This window comes from Metopolophium dirhodum, chromosome 2 (genome assembly GCF_019925205.1).
Source record: "Metopolophium dirhodum isolate CAU chromosome 2, ASM1992520v1, whole genome shotgun sequence".
Taxonomy (NCBI): domain Eukaryota; kingdom Metazoa; phylum Arthropoda; class Insecta; order Hemiptera; family Aphididae; genus Metopolophium; species Metopolophium dirhodum.
This window is the reverse complement of record NC_083561.1, coordinates 10,774,369-10,797,410: the sequence shown is the minus strand read 5'-3', so window position 1 is coordinate 10,797,410 and position 23,042 is coordinate 10,774,369. Positions and strand designations below refer to the sequence as shown.

At 32.7% G+C, this 23,042-nt stretch overlaps 2 protein-coding genes across 3 annotated transcripts in view; one reads left to right on the top strand and one right to left on the bottom strand.

Moving 5' to 3' along the window:
• Window positions 1-13,725, top strand: part of LOC132939440 (titin) — a 41,140-nt gene extending 27,415 nt beyond the window's left edge. The window contains exons 4-6 of one of the 2 annotated variants that reach the window (XM_061006599.1): window positions 857-954; window positions 1,022-11,974; window positions 12,698-13,725. In XM_061006599.1, the coding sequence (XP_060862582.1) occupies window positions 857-954; window positions 1,022-11,965 (11,042 nt within the window). In that variant the 3' untranslated portion in view covers window positions 11,966-11,974; window positions 12,698-13,725. Of the gene's footprint in view, window positions 1-856; window positions 955-1,021; window positions 11,975-12,692 lie in introns of both variants that reach the window. The other variant, XM_061006597.1, reaches the window with a different exon arrangement.
• A 41-nt stretch (window positions 13,726-13,766) lies between these two features.
• The window catches only part of LOC132939441 (alpha-catulin), a 49,576-nt gene continuing 40,300 nt past the window's right edge, over window positions 13,767-23,042 (bottom strand). Inside the window, 7 exon segments of the mRNA XM_061006600.1 lie at window positions 13,767-17,851; window positions 18,145-18,351; window positions 19,543-19,881; window positions 19,973-20,023; window positions 20,115-20,227; window positions 20,327-20,486; window positions 20,552-20,800. Coding sequence (XP_060862583.1) covers window positions 17,717-17,851; window positions 18,145-18,351; window positions 19,543-19,881; window positions 19,973-20,023; window positions 20,115-20,227; window positions 20,327-20,486; window positions 20,552-20,800 — 1,254 coding nt within the window. The 3' untranslated portion in view covers window positions 13,767-17,716.

The window sequence follows — 23,042 nt, the reverse complement described above, 5'->3', positions numbered from 1 at the left end:
CAACTGAATATTTGACGATTATTAACTGTACATGTGCAGGTACCTTATATGGCCTATCTGTAATACAGCGATATAACGAGTCTCCACAATTGTCTAAAAATAATCTCTAAAAATTGATCTACTTTATCTACATTCTACACTTCTACAGTGTTCATATTATTATAACAATAAAATGTTATCGCATTAATAACATTAAATCGCAGACTCTACATTGTAATCAGTACACAATTTTTAAATATTTCGTTAATAGCAAACTATTTCAGTTTCATTAAATTTCACTTTTTCCGTCATTACTCAATTTTTTTCGCGTACCACTTGAGATCATGCCACGTACCCCTAGGGGTACGCGTACCCCAGGTTGAGAACCGCTGGTCTAGAGCATATTATAATATGTTAATTTCCCAAATTATAATGTTTACTGAATTTTGGATCAATAACAATGTTATAAGCAAAATACTTCTAATCTAAGAAATTATAAAATCACTAGGTTTAGTGAAACTCAACATTTTTACTATAGCACTAATTAAGACGATAAAAAGATTATTGATTTAAAAAAAAAACCTCTATACAAATATGTATATAAGTATTCTGTGGAAAAAAGAAAAAATTCAAAATAAATCACGAAAAAAATGTAATATTTATAAAACATAAATATTATATTTTTAGTTTTAAGTATGTTTAGAGTGCTTAGACATAAACACCTATAATGATAATATTTCTAATACTTTATAACAACTGGTTATATTATATTTGTATATATTAATAATATAAAACAGAGCAAATAAAAATATAAATTAAATAAACATATATTATTAAAACATTCAAAGCAATAATTTATTTATAATTTAATTTATAGATACCACCACACAAAGAACGGAGTTTACAGGAGAGGCCACAGACCGTCCAAGGATGATACGTAGAAATACATGGACCAAACTGGAAGGAGATATTTTGGTAAAATAAATAATATATGAAAACAATATTTTAAAAAAAAAATTTCAAATATAATTATATCTTACAGGTAGTACCAAAAAATAAAGAAGATTACCCAGAACGTCCAGTCGTCCGAAGCGAAAAAGGAAAAAAAAAAAAAGATACATTAAATATAACAACAGGAGATTTTTATTCGAACACGTCGTCTCAAGAAGCATATCAACGACACGATACGAAAAAAATAGAAATTATAAAGAAACGAACAGACAATTTAATATGTGAAGGAGAAATGTCTTTTGAAACGTCACGAATGGCTGATTATTCCGCAAAAACCGTAGAATTAGAAAAACCGGTAAGGCGACGTACATGGACCAAGCAAGATGGAGAAATATACTTCCAAACTACAACTTCAGAAGTTTTTAAACAACATAACGAAACTAATATGCGACATACTATAAAAAAACACACAGATAATATAACTATTGAAGGCAAATTTGATGATAGAACACATTCCAAGGAACAATATAAAAACATTCAGACAGAAAGACCAATACAAAAAAAACCAATAGATAATTTAAAACCAGAAGGTGAATTTGATAGACCGCAAAAAGAAAAGTATAAGCCATCAGAGAGACCTAAACAAATAAAACCTACAGACAACTTAAAACCGGAAGGGAACTTTGAACGTCCGAAACAAAAAGATTACAAAACAGGAGAGAGGCCAAAACAAATAAAACCACAAGATAACCTTAAACCAGAAGGAGAATTTGAAAGGCCAATCGAAGAAAAGTATAAACCCAGTGAAAGACCATCTCCTTTTAAGCCATCGGATAATTTGAAACCAGAAGGAGACTTTGATCGACCAAAAAATGAAAAGTATAAACCAAGTGAGCGCCCTGCTCCATTTAAACCAAGTGATAATTTAAAACCTGAAGGTGAATTCGAAAAACGTACACCACAGAAGGTTGGCCCTGGTGACCGTGCTCCAATTGTTAAACCAAAAGACAATTTATATCCAGAAGGTGAATTCCAACGACCTAAACCTGATGAATTCCAACCATCCGAAAGACCTAAGCAAGTCAAACCACAAGATAATCTGTTCCCTGAAGGAAGTTTTGAACGCCCCAAATATCCAGAGTATTCTCCATCTGAGAGACCAAAGCAATTCAAGCCTACGGATAATCTTAAGCCAGAAGGTGACTTTGAAAGACCAATTTCTGAAAAGTTCAAACCAAGTGAACGTCCAACACCATTTAAACCTAGTGATAATTTAAAACCAGAGGGTGAATTTGAAAAACGTGTACCTCAAAAGGTTGGCCCCGGTGATCGAGCTCCAATAGTTAAACCTAAAGACAATTTATATCCAGAAGGTGATTTCCAACGACCTAAACCAGATGATTATCGACCGTCTGAAAGGCCAAAGCAAGTAAAACCACAAGACAATCTATTTCCGGAAGGTAGTTTTGACCGTCCTGAATTACCTGAATATTCACCATCTGAAAGACCTAAACAATTTAAACCTACAGACAATCTTAAACCAGAAGGTGATTTTGAACGACCAGTTTATGAAAAGTTCCAACCAAGTGAACGTCCTGCTGCTTTTAAACCAAGTGATAATTTAAAACCAGAAGGTGAATTTGAAAAACGAACTCCACAGAAAGTTGGTCCTGGAGATCGTGCACCAATTGTTAAGCCAAAAGACAATTTATATCCAGAAGGTGAATTCCAACGACCTAAACCAGATGATTATCGACCGTCTGAAAGACCAAAGCCGGTTAAACCACAAGACAATCTATTTCCGGAAGGTAGTTTTGACCGTCCTGAATTACCTGAATATTCACCATCTGAAAGACCTAAACAATTCAAACCTACAGACAATCTTAAACCCGAAGGTGATTTTGAACGTCCAGTTTATGAAAAGTTCCAACCAAGTGAACGTCCTGCTGCTTTTAAACCAAGTGATAATTTAAAACCAGAAGGTGAATTTGAAAAACGAACTCCACAGAAAGTTGGTCCTGGAGATCGTGCTCCAATTGTTAAGCCAAAAGACAATTTATATCCAGAAGGTGAATTCCAACGACCTAAACCAGATGATTATCGACCGTCTGAAAGACCAAAGCAGGTTAAACCACAAGACAATCTATTTCCAGAAGGCAGTTTTGATCGTCCTGAGATACCTGAATATTCAACATCTGAAAGACCAAAACAATTTAAGCCTTTAGATAATCTTAAACCAGAGGGAGATTTTGACCGTCCCGTTTATGAAAAGTTCAAGCCAAGTGAGCGCCCAACACCATTTAAACCAACGGATAACCTTAAACCAGAAGGTGAATTTGAAAAACGTGCGCCACAGAAGGTTGGTCCAGGTGATCGTGCACCAATTGTTAAACCTAAAGACAATTTGTTTCCAGAAGGTAATTTCGAAAGACCCGAGTATCCAGAGTATTCACCTTCTGAAAGACCAAAACAATTTAAACCTACTGATAATCTTAAACCAGAAGGAGATTTTGACCGTCCGGTACATGAAAAGTTTAGACCTAGTGAAAGACCTGCAGCGTATAAACCATCTGATAACCTAAAACCAGAAGGGGAATTTGACAGAAGGAAGCCAGAAGAATTCCAACCGGCTGAACGAGTAAAACAAGTCAAACCCCAAGATAATCTATTTCCTGAAGGTAACTTTGAAAGACCTGAATATCCTGAATATTCACCATCAGAAAGACCAAAACAATTTAAACCTACTGATAATCTTAAACCAGAAGGAGATTTTGACCGTCCGGTACATGAAAAGTTTAGACCTAGTGAAAGACCTGCAGCGTATAAACCATCTGATAATCTAAAACCTGAAGGGGAATTTGATAGAAAAAAGCCAGAAGAATTCCAACCAGCTGAACGAGTAAAACAAGTCAAACCACAAGATAATCTATTCCCCGAAGGAAATTTTGAAAGACCTGAATATCCGGAATATTCACCATCAGAAAGACCAAAACAATTCAGACCAAATGATAATCTTAGGCCTGAGGGAGATTTCGAACGGCCTGTATATGAAAAGTTTAAACCTAGTGAGCGTCCAACACCATTTAAGCCAACAGATAACTTAAAGCCAGAAGGTGAATTTGAAAAGCGTACACCACAGAAGGTAGGACCTGGTGATCGTGCTCCAATTGTTAAACCTCAAGATAATCTATATCCAGAAGGTAAGTTTCATCGACCGAAACCAGATGAATTTCAACCATCTGAAAGACCTAAGCAAGTCAAACCACAAGACAATCTGTTCCCAGAAGGCAGTTTTGATCGTCCTGAGTTACCTGAATATTCACCATCTGAAAGACCTAAACAATTTAAGCCTACAGACAATCTTAAACCAGAAGGTGATTTTGAAAGACCCGTTTATGAAAAGTTCCAAGCTAGTGAACGTCCTACACCATTTAAACCAACAGACAACCTAAAACCCGAAGGTGAATTTGAAAAGCGTGTACCTCAAAAGGTTGGGCCAGGTGATCGAGCTCCAATAGTTAAACCTAAAGACAATTTGTATCCAGAAGGTGAGTTCCAAAGACCAAAACCAGATAATTACCAGCCTTCTGAAAGACCAAAGCAAGTGAAACCACAAGATAACTTGTTTCCTGAAGGAAGTTTTGATCGACCTAATTATCCTGAGTATTCAGCATCTGAGAGGCCAAAACAATTTAAGCCTATAGATAATCTAAAACCAGAAGGTGATTTCGAACGTCCAGTTCACGAGAAGTTTAAACCAAGTGAGCGGCCTACTGCTTTTAAACCGAGTGATAATTTAAAACCAGAAGGAGAATTTGAAAAACGTACACCACAGAAAGTTGGTCCGGGTGATCGTGCACCAATTGTTAAACCTAAAGACAATTTGTATCCAGAAGGTGAGTTCCAACGACCAAAACCTGATGATTATCAGTCATCTGAAAGACCAAAGCAGGTGAAACCTCAAGACAATTTGTTCCCCGAAGGAAGTTTTGTTCGACCAGAATTACCTCAATATTTACCCTCAGAAAGACCAAAACAGTTCAAGCCTACTGACAATCTTAAACCGGAAGGTGATTTTGAAAGACCTGTTTATGAAAAGTTCCAAGCAAGTGAACGTCCTACACCATTTAAACCCAGTGATAATTTGAAACCTGAAGGTGAATTCGAAAAACGTACACCTCAGACAGTTGGTCCAGGTGATCGTGCACCAATTGTTAAACCTAAAGACAATTTGTATCCAGAAGGTGAGTTCCAACGACCAAAACCTGATGATTATCAGTCATCTGAAAGACCAAAGCAAGTGAAACCTCAAGACAATTTGTTCCCCGAAGGAAGTTTTGTTCGACCAGAATTACCTCAATATTTACCCTCAGAAAGACCAAAACAGTTCAAGCCTACTGACAATCTTAAACCGGAAGGTGATTTTGAAAGACCTGTTTATGAAAAGTTCCAAGCAAGTGAACGTCCTACACCATTTAAACCCAGTGATAATTTGAAACCTGAAGGTGAATTCGAAAAACGTACACCTCAGACAGTTGGTCCAGGAGAACGGGCACCAGTTGTTAAACCAAAAGATAATTTGTTTCCGGAAGGGGAATTTGAAAGACCAGAGCATCCAGAATACGCGACATCTGAGAGACCTAAACAGTTTAAACCTACAGATAATCTTAAACCTGAGGGAGATTTTGAACGTCCAATACATGAAAAGTTTAGGCCTAGTGAACGTCCGGCTGCATATAAGCCATCAGATAATCTTAAACCAGAAGGCGAATTTGAAAGAAAGAAACCAGATAAATTCCAACCAGCTGAACGGGTTAAGCAAGTAAAACCACAAGATAATTTGTTTCCTGAAGGTGAATTTCAAAGACCAGAGCATCCAGAGTATTCGCCATCTGAGAGACCTAAACAGTTTAAACCTACTGACAATCTTAAACCGGAAGGAGATTTTGAGAGACCAGTTTATGAGAAGTTCAAGCCAAGTGAGCGACCATCACCATTTAAACCAACAGATAACCTAAAACCCGAGGGAGATTTCGAAAAACGTACACCACAGAAAGTTGGTCCAGGAGAACGGGCACCAGTTGTTAAACCAAAAGACAATTTGTTTCCTGAAGGTGAATTTCAAAGACCAGAGCATCCAGAGTATTCGCCATCTGAGAGACCTAAACAGTTTAAACCTACTGATAATCTTAAGCCTGAGGGAGATTTCGAACGTCCAATACATGAAAAGTTTAGGCCTAGTGAACGTCCGAACGCATATAAGCCAACAGATAATCTGAAAACCGAAGGGGAATTTGAAAGAAAGAAACCACATGAATTCCAACCAGCTGAACGAGTTAAGCAAGTAAAACCACAAGATAATCTATTCCCCGAAGGAAATTTTGAACGACCAGAGTATCCAGAATATTCACCATCCGAGAGACCAAAACAATTTAAGCCTACTGATAACCTAAAGCCTGAAGGTGATTTTGAACGTCCAGTTTATGAAAAATTTAAACCAAGTGAGCGGCCAACTGCTTTTAAACCAAGTGACAATTTGAAACCGGAAGGTGAATTTGAAAAGCGTAAGCCAGATGAATTCAGGCCGTCTGAACGACCAAAGCAAATCAAACCACAAGATAATTTGTTCCCCGAAGGTTCTTTTGAACGTCCTGTACATCCCGAGTATTTAGCGTCTGAGAGGCCAAAACAATTTATACCAAATGATAATCTTAAACCAGAGGGAGATTTTGAACGTCCCGTTTATGAAAAGTTCAAGCCAAGTGAGCGTCCAACACCATTTAAGCCAACGGATAACCTAAAACCTGAAGGAGAATTTGAAAAGCGCACGCCACAGAAAGTTGGACCCGGTGATCGTGCTCCAATCGTTAAACCTAAAGACAATTTGTATCCTGAAGGTGAATTCCAAAGACCGAAAACAAATGAATTCCAACCATCTGAAAGACCTAAGCAAGTCAAGCCACAAGACAATCTGTTTCCTGAAGGTGAATTTCAAAGACCAGAGCATCCAGAGTATTCTCCATCTGAGAGACCAAAACAGTTTAAGCCTACAGACAATCTTAAACCGGAAGGAGATTTTGAGAGACCAGTTTATGAGAAGTTCAAACCAAGTGAACGTCCAACACCATTTAAACCTAGTGATAATTTAAAACCAGAGGGTGAATTTGAAAAACGTGTACCTCAAAAGGTTGGCCCCGGTGATCGAGCTCCAATAGTTAAACCTAAAGACAATTTATATCCAGAAGGTGAATTCCAACGACCAAAACCTATTGAATTCCAACCATCTGAAAGACCTAAGCAAGTCAAGCCACAAGACAATCTGTTTCCAGAAGGCAGTTTTGATCGTCCTGATTATCCAGAGTATTCATCGTCTGAGAGGCCAAAACAATTTAAGCCTATAGATAATCTAAAACCAGAAGGTGATTTCGAACGTCCAGTTTATGAAAAGTTCCAACCAAGTGAACGTCCCGCTGCTTTTAAACCAAGTGATAATTTAAAACCAGAAGGTGAATTCGAAAAACGAACTCCACAGAAAGTTGGTCCTGGAGATCGTGCACCAATTGTTAAGCCAAAAGACAATTTATATCCAGAAGGTGAATTCCAACGACCTAAACCAGATGATTATCGACCATCTGAAAGGCCAAAGCAAGTAAAACCACAAGACAATCTATTTCCGGAAGGTAGTTTTGACCGTCCTGAATTACCTGAATATTCACCATCTGAAAGACCTAAACAATTTAAACCTACAGACAATCTTAAACCCGAAGGTGATTTTGAACGTCCAGTTTATGAAAAATTCAAACCAAGTGAGCGGCCTGCTGCTTTTAAACCAAGTGACAATTTGAAACCGGAAGGTGAATTTGAAAAACGAACTCCACAGAAAGTTGGTCCTGGAGATCGTGCACCAATTGTTAAACCTAAAGACAATTTGTATCCAGAAGGGGAATTTCAACGACCAAAACCTAATGAATTCCAACCATCCGAAAGACCTAAGCAAATCAAACCTCAAGACAATCTATTTCCTGAAGGAAGTTTTGAACGGCCCAAGCATCCAGAGTATTCACCATCTGAAAGACCAAAACAATTTAAACCTTCTGATAATCTTAAATCAGAGGGAGATTTCGATCGTCCGGTACATGAAAAGTTTAGACCTAGTGAACGACCGACTCCATTTAAACCCAGTGACAATTTGAAACCTGAAGGTGAATTTGAAAAACGGACACCACAGAAAGTCGGGCCTGGTGATCGTGCCCCAATTGTTAAACCTAAAGACAATTTGGTTCTAGAAGGCGAATTTGAGAAACGTATTCAACAAGTAGTGGGTCCAGGTGATAGGGCTGCTATCGTCAAACCTAAGGATAATTTATATCCTGAAGGTGTATTAGACACATCATATATTAAGAACATATCTGAAGTATCTGTAGGTGAAAGAGCCGTTATTCACATTCACGAAGATAACTTAAAGATGACTGGCGAACATTCTATTTTTAAGAAAGACGATTATACGCATAAAACTGGTATTCGTTCTGAAATTGTTAAACATGAGGATAATCTGAAAGTAGAAGGTGAATTCATGGATAGTTTTAAACGAAGTGATTATTCAGCAACTAGAGGGGAGCGGTCTGAAATTATTCACAGAGAAGACAATTTAAGAATTGAAGGTGAGTTTATTGATATGCACTCGAGAAATGATTATAGTAAACACGTTGTGAATAGAGTATCTTCAGTTATGAAACATGAAGACAACCTTAGAATGGAGGGGGAATTTGAGAAACGTGAACAATTGTCCTATGTTTGTGCTGAAAGACCGAATCAAATACGGCATCCAGATAATCTAAAACTTGAAGGTGAATTTGAAAAACGTTCTCAACATGTAGTCGGACCCGGTGACAGAGCCCCTATTGTTAAACCTAAAGATAATCTCAAACCTGAAGGTGAATTTGATAGACCATCTCCAGAGAAATACACATCTGGTGAACGACCAAAACAAATCAGACATCCAGATAACTTAAGACCGGAAGGTGACTTTGATAGACCATCTTCAGATAATTACAGACCAGGTGAACGACCAAAACAAATTAGACATCCTGATAATTTAAGAATGGAAGGCGAATTTGAAAAACGTACTACTCAAATTATTGGATTGGGTGACCGGGCTCCTATTGTTAAACCTAAAGATAATCTCAAACCTGAAGGAGACTTTGATAGACCGTCTCCAGATAAATACACATCCGGTGAAAGACCAAAACAAATCAGACATCCAGATAACTTAAGACCAGAAGGAGAATTTGATAGGCCGTCTTCAGATAATTACAGACCAGGTGAACGACCAAAACAAATTAGACATCCTGATAACTTAAGACCAGAAGGAGAATTTGATAGGCCGTCTACAGATAATTATAAACCAGGTGAACGACCAAAACAAATCAGACATCCAGATAACTTAAGACCAGAAGGAGAATTTGATAGGCCGTCTACAGATAATTATAAACCAGGTGAACGACCAAAACAAATCAGACATCCAGATAACTTAAGACCAGAAGGAGAATTTGATAGGCCGTCTTCAGATAATTACAGACCAGGTGAACGACCAAAACAAATTAGACATCCTGATAACTTAAGACCAGAAGGAGAATTTGATAGGCCGTCTACAGATAATTATAAACCAGGTGAACGACCAAAACAAATCAGACATCCAGATAACTTAAGACCGGAAGGAGAATTTGATAGGCCGTCTACAGATAATTATAAACCAGGTGAACGACCAAAACAAATCAGACATCCAGATAACTTAAGACCGGAAGGTGACTTTGATAGGCCGTCTACAGATAATTATAAACCAGGTGAACGACCAAAACAAATCAGACATCCAGATAACTTAAGACCGGAAGGTGACTTTGAAAAACGTACACATCAAACAATTGGTCCTGGTGATAGAGCGCCTATTGTAAAACCTAAAGATAATTTAAAACCAGAAGGTGCATTTGATAGACCTTCTCAACAAAATTATGGACCAGGTGAACGACCAAAACAAATACGGCATCCGGATAACTTAAAATCAGAAGGTGATTTTGAAAAACGAGTCGTACAAAAAGTAACTGTAGGTGAGCGGACTCTTGCTTATAAGCCTCAAGATAATTTACGGATGGAAGGAGAATTTGAAAAAAGAGATCGAACTTATACAGTTCGAAAGGTTGAGCAAGCTATAATCAGGAAACATGAGGATAATTTGAAAATTGAAGGAACAATGCACTTTACCAATAAAAACATCCATTCCGATCAAAAGTCATTAGATTCAGGATATTCTCAAAAAATAACTGAAAATAATCAAACTGTAAGCGACAATAGACGAATAAATCAAATGGAAAAATCGCATTCTTCTTCAAATACTGAAAACTATTCTTCAGTACACAAACATCAGCAGAACAATACGAATTCTAGAAAGCATATTGAATCTCAAATTTCTTTGGGGGATTATGCTAAAGATTCAAATACAAAAGAAAAAATTAGTGTCAAATATGGTCAGTCACAATTTGAAGGAGAACTTAGACAATCATCTGAATCACAAAACGTTGAAAATCGTGTTGTGAAACAATCATCTGATTCTACGTATCAAAGAAGCTCAAAATCTGAAGAACACGTGGAAAGAAAAAAATGGGAGACTTCTCAAAAGAGAGATTATTTAAAAGGATCCGTAACAGATTTAAGCAGTAGTAGAAATGCATCATCATCGAAGCAACAACTTAACCAGAAGAATGATCAAAGATATTCAGATAATACAACTCGTCAACATTCATCCAATCATTATAACCATATGTCTTCACAAAATGTCAGTAATTCAAATCAGCGGCATGGACAAACAAGTGAACAACACATTTACTCTTCCCGACAGTCTCAAGAATCCAGAGGGGTGTTGAATCACAATAGACTACAAAATGATGACCTTGTTGACAGAGTACAATCTACACAACATAGACACGGGCATCTGAGTAATAACGATAGTCGAAATTATTCTTCACAGCATCAAACTCTTCAAAACATTGGTCAGTCTAGTCAAAAACATACCAATGAAACCAGTGCTCAAAACTTTAAACAGAGCACTACCACTAGTAATTCGAAAAACAGTGAACAAATTCGACGGCCTGAAAGTTTTGTTATAACTCTGTCTGACGAAAAATCAACAAATAATCGAAATGCGTCATCTACAGAACAGCGTTCTGAACATTATTCAAATAATCAAACGAGTAAAGTTCTCAAAACCGAAGTAGGAAGACAATCGTTTGTTAGCGGAAATACCAATGAGAGAAACTCGATTAGCCGTGATTATTCTTCGGATTTGCGTTCAAACAAGTCAGCTGTATCGAATGAACAGTTGAATAAAAGCAACCGGTATGAGACCAGTAGCCAAAGTCAGAATGAAAACAATCGGGACAATTCTAAATCACTTTCGTCACAACAAAAATCTGAGCACTCTACAAATCGTTCGCATGGCAGTGAAGTAAAAAGTTATTCCACTGCAACGTACAGGAAGTCTTTGCACAGCACTAGTTCCAACGTGTTGAACATCGACACGTCCTCGTTCGATAGGAAAACACACAGTGACCAATCTCATCACCGTAAATCCGTAATAAGTTCGAACACGGATCTGAGTAATTCGGTGTTGCACCGCAAAGGAGATGTGACGCATATCGAAGCGCCCCATACCACTTCTTCGGCAGCGGCGGCCCAAAGAAAGAGCATCAATACGTTGGACTCGACATACGTGGTATCCCCTCCAGACAACCGGAACAGTATTAGCGCTATGCACCGGCAAGATAGGGTGTCGAGGTCGTCCACAAACAGGTCACATATCAGTCTGGGCGATTCTTCAATGGAGTCCAGTACTAGTCATTACAGAAACGAATATAAACCGCGAGTGAGCGGACCATGCCCTGTTCCGTTAATCGAAAGAAATCAAGCGCCTTTTAGACACACCCGGGATACTAAAACACACAAATTCTATAAGTCAACTACACCGGACGGAGATCGTAAATAAACCGTATAGGTAAGTAAATCATGTTTATGTATTTGAATAAGATCGATAAAATATTACGTCACTTACCTATTTGATGGCGAAAACTCTCAGAGAGTAATAAATAGCAGCAGAAGAAGAATAATTACCTACTTGGATACTCGATAATAATCTTATATTTTCGTATTTTGTTCATCCTCCCAAGCATAAAATATATTTTACAATGTGGGGGATTCATAGTTTTTCCATTCTTTAATATTAACAAGTAATTGAATGTTAAAGATATTTTCATATAATATGTAAGTTTGATTATAATTTTTTAGGACAACCATAAAAAAAAGAAATGCTACCTTTATAATTGCTAAAAAAAATTGTTATTATTAACAAGTAATTGAATGTTAAAGATATTTTCATATAATATGTAAGTTTGGTTATAATTTTTTAGGACAACCATAAAAAAAAGAAATGCTACCTTTATAATTGCTAAAAAAAATTGTTATTAGCAATTTATTTTAATTTAATATTTTAAATTCTATAATCTCAATACTTATATCACATAATACATTTTTTATTGATCTGAAATTATATGGTGCAACCAATATTTTCATATAATTAAAATTATTGTTAAAATAATATTAACTATTTTACAATAGAATCATAATATCACATAAATGTTTAATTTAATTATTAATAATTAATTAATTTCTGATGTAGGTGATCAATAATAAAACTGGTATATATTTTGTTTTAGAAAAGAAATGAAACGGACTCAAGATGAAATACTCGACGTTTATAATTAAGAATAGCTTGAACTATGTTTTACTAATATATATTTAATTTTAAAAACAAACCATACCTATAAAATAAAAAAAAACTATTTGATTGTTATTATATTAAAGGATTGTATCTCTTTGAATATTATAAATTATAAACTAATGATATTTTGTAAAAATCACTAGGTAACTTTTTGTCTAGAATCATTAGATAAAACTGTGAGAAAAAAAATACATGACAATGGATACTTTATTTTAGTAACCGGTGACATATTAAATATTGTAGTATTTTACAATTCTAAATGAACCTATCCGGTGAAAAAATAAAATTATTGTAGGTTTCTTCCAGAATTACAGGAATAAAAATAATCTAAATATCGATATTAAATGTTGTAGATAAAATTATATTAAATAATTTTCATAAGTGAAAATATAAGTATGCACAATATATTATGATAAATATGGAATTGAAAAATGTAACACAATTCATATTATTATCGTCTGATGCTTTTTTGGCCTAATAACCATATCACATAAATGTGTCTGTCAATTTTCATTTTCTCACCATTACTTTGAGACAAAAAATGTGCCCAGTGTTTTTAGCAATTACTTATTAATTATAATAATTTATAATAACTATCATAATTAAATCTAACATGAAGTCACCTACAAAATACTTGTTAAATTATATAAGTGCTTTAAATAACCATGTTTTATTCAAGACTAATACTTAAATTTAATATATATTTATATACTGTGATTTTGTTAATTTATTTTATGTACTGAAATTTGTATTAAATGAACTGTGATATCTTCTTATGAATTTTAAAAACTTGACAAATTCTTGACAAATGTATTGTATTATTTTTATTACATACCTAACTAAATTATGCATTAAAATATTATTTTATTATTATTTAAATTATTTTATGTTATATTTGTTGTATTAATAAAATTATTATCAGTTATAAAATAAATAAACCATACAGAATCTGAAACTAACAAATACAACTTTTCTTCTATTGTTTTGGAGAGGTATAAGTAAATAACAATTATTTTTTAATTGTATTTATTATTCAAGTGTTTTGTAACGAAGATGTACAATAAAACATTTACAAATATATTTTTTTACATGCATATAAAAAAACAATTCGAAAAAAATGACGAAATACAAAGTCAAAAACATTATTCGGACAAAAAACGCGTTCTATTTACTTATAATAATTAATAAATAAAAACAAAATCACCGACGCTTTACAATGGTACCACAAATTAGTATAGTTTAAGTTCAATTTTAGACTTGTCTAAAATATAATACACACTCAATATTATTTATATAATGTAGTAAGTATGTGTAATGTATGTATTTATATAATATAAAACATATATGGATGTGTGTGTTTATGTGTGTGTGTTATAAATATTTAAATAATCTTAATTAACATTCAACAAATTACACACTAATATCAGATGTACAAAGTGATGTAATCGTTCATATTTTGTATAATAAAGGACTTTCGGCGTCATTCGACATTCAACACGGTAAAAAAATACTTATTTATTTTTTAGCTATAAAAACAAGTTCAAATTTTAACTTGAAAAAACAGTTAAATCGTTAGTTGTAATCCAACTAACGACTAAGGGTTAATTAAAAAAAAAATACATCAAAAGATTGTCTGTTACCGAAATATGCTTAAAGCACACTACGTCACTAAATCGAACTATTGTTTTCGTCATGAGTAAATATAACATTAATGTCCATAATTTTTCTGAATCAGATTTCAAATCATTGACTTAAAACAAAAATATGTTTACCAGTTGACAAGCTTTTGTCTAAAAATTATAATTTAAGTAAGTGATAAAAAAAATAATATATTTATAACTCTTAAATATTAGAAATGCAATCTAAAATAATAATATTTAACAACAAATTTTTACAGAAATTAATGTAAACAAATAAAATAAAACATTACTATATAACTTTGTACAATATATTTAAAAAAATCTGTATAATATAAACTAGCTTTAGTTAAAATGCGTTTTTAATGAATATAAAAAATAAAACTATGTTTTCAACAATTTAACGAGTGTATTTTTTACTAATGCGTTGAATTTGATGTATAATAATTTTAAGAAAGGCTTCAATTAAGAAAAAGTGAATCTATTATCCGTTTCAATGGGCCGTTGTAAAAACTCATTGTCACTTGTAACGAGAATAACCATCATACAGATTTTATTTGTAAATTAAGTATTACTGATCATAGGTTTTTAAAAAAAAAAAGGTTTGATGAATTTTTATCTTTTCAATTTAGGTGATTAATATATTGTAAAATATAAAATGTACATTGATATACCAATAGCTAAATTGTATAGAATTTGTTTAATGTCGTTGTATAAGTCTTATAGCGACCATAAACAATTTTTTAATTATTCTATCAGGATTTAGGAATTAGTAAAATATTGAACAGAACCTAAATTATTATACCCTAACTGATAATCTATATTATGCGCTTACAATTTATCAGATAATTACAGAAAACTATAGTAAATTATGAAATAATTAACTTATGAGTAAACTAAAATTTTTGAAGACTATAATCACTTGACTAAACAAGGTTTTTTTTTTAAATGTTTTAATTATTCATTCATCTACAAACTGTACAAGAAAGGAAAAATCGTTAAATTCACGTATAAGGATTATTTTAAGTAAACACTTGCATTATTTTAAATTTCATCAATTTAATAAAGGATTCACGATTGTTCACAAAAACAAAAAATACATATATATATATATATTTCCATTCGTATACTGAACTACATTTTCACTTTGATAAATTTTACCATTTTGTATAACATATTTTAGATTTAGTTAAAAAAGTTATTAATTTAGTTTGAATATTATAAAATCAAACAAACGTATAAATAAAAGCCCCTAATAACGTGTATTATAATAAATGAATAATTATTTATATATCTCACGAAACAATTGATTACAAAAAAGAAAATATTATTGATCTTAAAAAAAGATGAATAATTGTCGATTGCATTAAATTATGCTTATTTGTTTAAAAAAAAATGAACATATTTAAATCAAAGTTTATACTTCAAGAAATAAATATGGCTCAGTATGTAATTCGTTCAACAGTTTTATGTACACGGTTAATTGGACATCAGTTCAAAGCAAATGATATTTTTTCTTTATCTATTGTTATGCGTAGTGTCTATTAATATGAACGTTCTTATTATAGTAATACGATAACGATGAACGTGGTAGAAATTCAAATTTTTCACTCTTAACAACAAATTGTATTTTGATAATTTACATAAAAATAACACGGTATACAAATTATTTAAAATTGATCAAACGATGTTAAAAATTTGGCACAGTCTAATGTATGTATTTACAAAATCACTTTTAAAGATCGTTAAAAAATGTTTAAGCCAAAAAAAGATATACGAATTTTTAAAATTTGGCATTTAAATAGAACGCCATAAATATTCGAAATTGTATTAAAATAATCAATTCATAATAAAATATTGATCAACAACTAAATTTTTTCAGAGATCGTTATATCTAATAAGTTAAAACACACGGGAAGTTATAGGGCAATGGAACACAATTTGGGGAAGACACATAGCTTAATATTCTACTTTGAATTTTTTTGACATGGAAAACATTTTTTTTTTCGAGTGGAAGACACAGTCTTGACATCTCAGAAAAAATATAAATAATTTGCGTAATTTTTACATTATTTAAAATAGTTAAAACATTATTTGAATCGTTATTGAATGGTTTTTAGTTGGAGATAGATGTCCAATGCAAATGAAACCGTATAGTATGTGTGGTAATATAATTAATAATCGCTAATTATTGAGAACACATCTATATTGCGATACATTTATTATGACTTAAAGCCGAATGATATCAAAATTCAGGTTAAAATTGTACAGTCAATAGGGTTTTTATGTACAAGTAGGTAAATATCAAAACACATCAAATTATAGGTATACTCAATATGAGCAGTCAGGTCGAGTCCATCGTAAAAGATATCCTAATGAACACCGTGTTATTACTCATATATTATATATATATTATATTTTGTAGTTAAAATATTTATTTCATTTAGATCTTTATTAACTGTGTCCTAGTAAATTATATTGCCTGATTGTCTATAAGCTTAAGATTGTGTTTAAGTTAAATAACATTTTTATAGTGACATCATTTTATTATGATTTAAAAAATCAAAACATTTATTGAAAATTATTTATATAATAATATAATATAATTAATATATGTGTATATATTGCTCTTTGCTCAAAACATTAACGACAATATAACATTATAATATTGTCAGTTAAATCATAATGCATAGTTTTATTTAGTATTTACTATACTTTAGAATTGAATAGTTGTCGTCCATTGGCCTACGCAATAGAATAGTTCTATTCCATATGAATTACAGGTAGATACTCCTCATACCACGAGACATTATAATATAATATATTATTATAACACGTGTGAACTCGGAAGGAGTGTAGGTACTCGAATGATTATTAAACGTTTGGTAAATCACCGTTGATAAAACATAATATTAAAAATAATAATACAAATAACTGTACGGTACATCGATGCGAATCGAACGTTAACAGAAACGTGTCGGGCGCGATTACGTTAAATCAATCGTGTCACGGATATAATATTATAATAGCCATTCACCACTTATGTGATGACGGCGAATAAACATTATAGACAAATACAATGTAAATATATTATATTATGCTACTTTTATTTGTTGAGCGAAACTTATCCGGTAACTTTAGTAATCCAAATACCGGAAATAATTTTCCAGTAGTATTGGTTGTATGCAGGGATTTGGAAGCCATGTAATTAGTCTGTGGGTTTCGTGCTGGCTGCAAGTGTAGCTGCACGGGCTCAGAAGAGCAGGAACGACACGCGGGTGCGGCGGCCATCCCCTTTGCTCCTCCGCCCCATCCCAAACTGTCACATGGATCCATCCGAGCCTGATCCTCCACTCAGTTTGCCACCTTCACCTCCGGAACCAGCACCGCTACCGTCTTCGCCGCGCTCGCCGAAGCCACCGCTTCTGGCCGACAGACCTTGGAAGTCCAAGTTGTACTAAAAAAAATTGTTTTAATATTAAAATATGAGCATAGGTGATGTGTATAAAATACAAATATGAAGGATCTGAGTACAAGAGAACAAACGTATATCGAACAGAAAGATGTGAGAGACATTTGATTACTGGCTGTTTGGTAAGGGAAATAAATGTAAAATAAAGTACAACATCCGAAGACGGTACAGATAATATTTTTACGAGTAAAATAAAATCGATCTTTGATCGGTTCTCAGACAGTTTTTAATGATTTTCTTTAATTTTATCGTATACAATATTTAAGAACAACACTTACTTTAGTAGCACATACAAAACAGGTTGTGACTACTTTTGATATAACGTTCATTAGCGTTTTAGTTTCGTTAATCACACTGTCGACTTTTGAAAATGTAGCAGATTTACCGACCGTAGGCATTTTTACTGTAAATTGCAACTGTTGTACGTATGTTGGAACTTGGTCCAACTGTTCCAAAAGTTCTTTTTTGTTTGCACCCATAGGAACCTAAAAACAAATGATTGAGTTTAAAATTAGAAAATACGTTAATACAACTATATAAACTTGTAATTTGGATTATTTGGTTAAATAAAATTCATGAAATATACAATTAAGTTTAATATGAAAACGATGAGTCTAAATTATGCTATGTACTTAAAATTTTATAGTAAAAATAAGAAAATGTTAATTGGCGTAAGTACTTTAAAAATCAAAAAAATAGCCAAATGACAGCGTGGTACGCTACTTGATATTTTCCACTTCGAAAGTTCGAAGTAAATGTATGAATCACAAATACGTATTAATAAGTAACCATTAATAAATTAATTGTATATTATATACCTAGTGAAAATTAAGTAATTTTTACATTTTTATTCGTTTCTATGGTGATATACAATGTGTTACGAAAAATTGGTTAAAAAATAAATTAACTGTACCCAGCTCAAAAACATATTTATGTTAATATGCTGTTAAAACTTAAACATAGTAGTATAGTACACTTACATATTAAATGTATATCTACATATAACGTATAACTCAGAACAATTATAAAAAATCCAATAACTAGAATATTCAATGTATCTAAAATAAGTAGGTAATATACTAATATAATATAAAATATTCATTTTCAAATTCATCAAAGTACAACATTTAGTTAAAACTGTTTAAACTATTATAGTTACTACAAAGGCATATGATACGCAGAATTATTAGGTTAGGCGATTAAAGTGTTTAGTAAACACTTAACGGATGACTTTCAACCCAATGTGGCGCATACTGAGTTTAAAAATGTGGAAATTTAGCAATGAACCATATTTATGAAAATATTTTTAAATATTGAATGACCTTAAATGACTGTCATCTATTAATGTTTGCGACAATGGAAAGTTATTACTTACATTTTCACTTCAATACTACAAAATTATAAATCTTGAATTTTGCCAACACCATAATTTAATATGTCCTAAACCTTTTTAATTCCTGCAGTACATAATATTTTATTTGGTATTTACATTTTTTTTTTAACAATGTATTAACGAATATATAATTACATATATAATTAGGCCAAAAACTATTTGTAAAACATTTACATTTACATTTTTCACGACTAAATTTCAACTATTTTCAAAAGCATAGTTTTACTGTAAAGAGGTACACATCACGTCGTTCGTTTATCAACTGCAGCAGAACATTGTTTACCTGGTACGAAAACTGTCTGACCAATTTGTACAGCCTGTTAGCTTCCTCGGCCAGGTATTCCGCCTGCGTGAACAGATCTTGAGTGGTCCTCAGCGACGACCCACCGTCTCCCTTGGTGAACTCGTACATGCTCAACGCCATGCCGGACATGTTCTTCGCCCTACGCACAATGTCATTGTCTTCGTGTGCTTTGGTCGCGTTGCCTCGCTCGTCCACGCTGGCGCCTTCCTCGATGGCCGCGTCGTCTTCCTCTCCAGCGCCCCACCTGTCCGCTTCCGTGTCTACTTCACTCGACGCCAATTTCATTTCCAGACCAGCCTTGGCGATTTGATCTTGTTCCTACGGGAAACAAGAGTAAGATAAAAAAAATTATAAATAAAAAAAAAATCTCTTCTCGACGACGGTTTTAAATTTTAATTCGATGTCTTACCGATAGATCTAGTCTCACCGACTTCAGCGGTTTTGTCGTCGTACCGTGTTTCTGTAACGAATTGAAATTAGTCATAAAAAACCAACAGTATTTGAAATAAACATTATAAACACGAAATCCTGCAAGTATAATGTCAACTTACGCCTGGTCTGGGGAGTGACATGTATGTTTGTTTTTCCGGTATTTGTTTTTCCATAATTTCTTTACACACCGTAGACACGTCTTGAGTCAAGGCTTGCCACATGTCCGCAAATACTAAAAACAAATTATATATAGGTACGTTAATATTTATGAAATAAAACATCGATAAAGCTTAACAAATAAATATCAAATATACTAATGTCGATGATCGACCTTCTAAATTTTCCTTTATGATTTTTGAACAAGGATAGTGAGCTAATGCTTGAGCAGCAGTAACGATTTGTGGTGCGTACACTCGTAAATTGACTTCGGCGTGTTTCGCAGAAACCTGAAGTGATTCTGCAGTTGCAATGTGCCTCAGTACTTTACAAATCTGAAATCAAGACACAGTATTTTTGTTAAGATGTTTAGTTAGTTATTACTTTTTTCATTTTTTACTTCTCCGATTTGGTCTACGACTTCAACGAATTGATCGCCGTACTTGTTAAGACTGTCGACGTCTCCATCGGAAGACGTAGTCTGTATGCACGTTACGAGGTCATAGCCAGTCCTAATTATTAAAGGTAAGTCATGGGATTGTTCTTTACACGTAGCTATCAGCTGCAGTCTGAGTTCTTTGGTGGCGTCGAGGCACTGGTTTACGGCCACTTCCAGCGATTTCGTAGGTGAGTATTCGTCACACTGTTCCTAAAAAAATTCCAAACAAACAACGTTGTTTAAGATAGTAACATCCATACCCTCGAATCACAGCATCGTGGTTGTAATGTATCATATATAATGACAGTTTTATGATTAAATTAGAATTAGGACATCATAGATTTTAAATTTATACGGTTTCGATCCAATTATTAATATTATTCATGGTACAAACGTTCATCCAATTACGCATAAAAACAAAGTCAACGAATTACTACAAGGGTTTCGTTGGAAAATTTAACTGGCGTATATGCAATATAATTCGTTTAAATGTTTTCGGAATTACACAAGACATTGAACATAGTATATATTATAACTTATAAGCATACAACTCGGAAACGCAGAACTGAGATATATATGAACCTACCGAGGTTTGATATTATAAAACGTAGTAATAAAATTCTTTTTTATTACAGCAGCCATATTTTTAATTGCACTCGAGATATTTTTAAAATTAAGTTGTTCTCTAAATTGGTTTATAGTTATAATACAGTTTATTTACTTTTTTTCGTCCATAACTCGTTATCAAAACAAAAGTTAGTATTGGTAAACGTATACTGCAGTTATGATATGACACGGCAGATATTTGTTCAAACTTTACGAAAATAGTTTTAATATTTTAAAATATTGACTAAGTAAACCTAAAAATAATAATAACACAAAATATATTTTAGAGTAAGAATTATTACTCTGTTCCATTATATTATGAAACATAAAATGCGATTTAAAACCGACTTTGTGAAAACATTATATAATACTAAAATTATCATGTACCGTTTATAATATAATCAATATCATACCTATGCATCATAACCAGTATGATGTTTTGTTCAATAAAAACAAAACTTCACACCATCATCTATCATATTTTTGACAGTATATTTAATGTAAGATTATACATTTTTGAAAAAGAGTTTATATTTTCATGTATAACAAACCTAAAAACAAGAAAGTTTTTTATACACTGAACTTTATTCTTCACCTTGACAACATGACATTTTTACCATTCCTGTACCTACAAGCTACAACATAACTTTAGCAGTTTACATCAAACTTTACCATAGTTTAAAAAGTTGTATTAATACAATAATTATTTTAATGAACAGTGATTAAATTTGTAAGAAAAAATATCCAAATGTTTTGTTATCAATTATCTAAGTTAAATAATTATATTGCTATAAAATAAAGTCCAGACTGCCAGTATAAAATAACTATGGTATTACTAAAATAGAATAACCTATAGCAACTGCATATATAATTATGCTCAGATCTTTATTTACCTATGTTTATTTAAGTTTAAAAGAAGTCTGATTCAAGTAATAACGTTCGCAGATTTATATTTCAGATAGAGTTCTTTTTTTAAACAAAGACTACAGGTTACAGGTATCAATTAACTTTGAGTTGGTCTGGTTTTCAACCAAAAAAAAAATAAATAGATTGGATCCCACTGTCCACTGGAATCACTAGGATTCCGTTACACGTTTACTTGTCTTATTAAATTTTCAACCAAGGAAATTACCAACCGCATAAAAGATAATCGAATTTAAAAAAATGATTTTCATTGGAGCTCTATGTCAGAACTTAATTTCTAAATTGTATAGTTTCTTGTCACGTCACTGAGATCGATTAAAATACCAATAATGACGAAAATAATTATCAGTCTTATGAGATTGGAGAATATGACATAAAACAGAATTGACTTGTGAGGAGAACAAAATCATTCAATCAGTACAATATTATTACGTACCTATATTACATTGGTACAATTTATTGTTCGCCTTTACGTCAATATCGACTTTGTGTGCGAGTGTGTGTATTGTGTGTTGTAAGTATTTTCAACAGAGACAAAATGTAATATTATAAAAAAAAACAGATGTAATATATTTTATATACGTGCATCGTGTAGATATGTGTGAATACAGCTATTATTTATATATAGACATATTGTAGTACATGCATATTGTATTTACAGACAGTGTCTTATCCGGTTCAATCGTTACGGTATTTTTTTTTTCATTATTATTTGACCGAGTTCTGTGCAACTGACATAAACGCGCCACATAATAAATATAATAATATATCGATTTATTACTATTCTAACATCGGGCACAATATTCGTCGTGGAATTTATTTTTATTTTGTTGTTGTTTTGTTTTGATTAATGAATCGAAATACTGTTTTAATCATTTAAAACGTTTAACAGCCAAAAATGATTTATTACTATTGTTATATT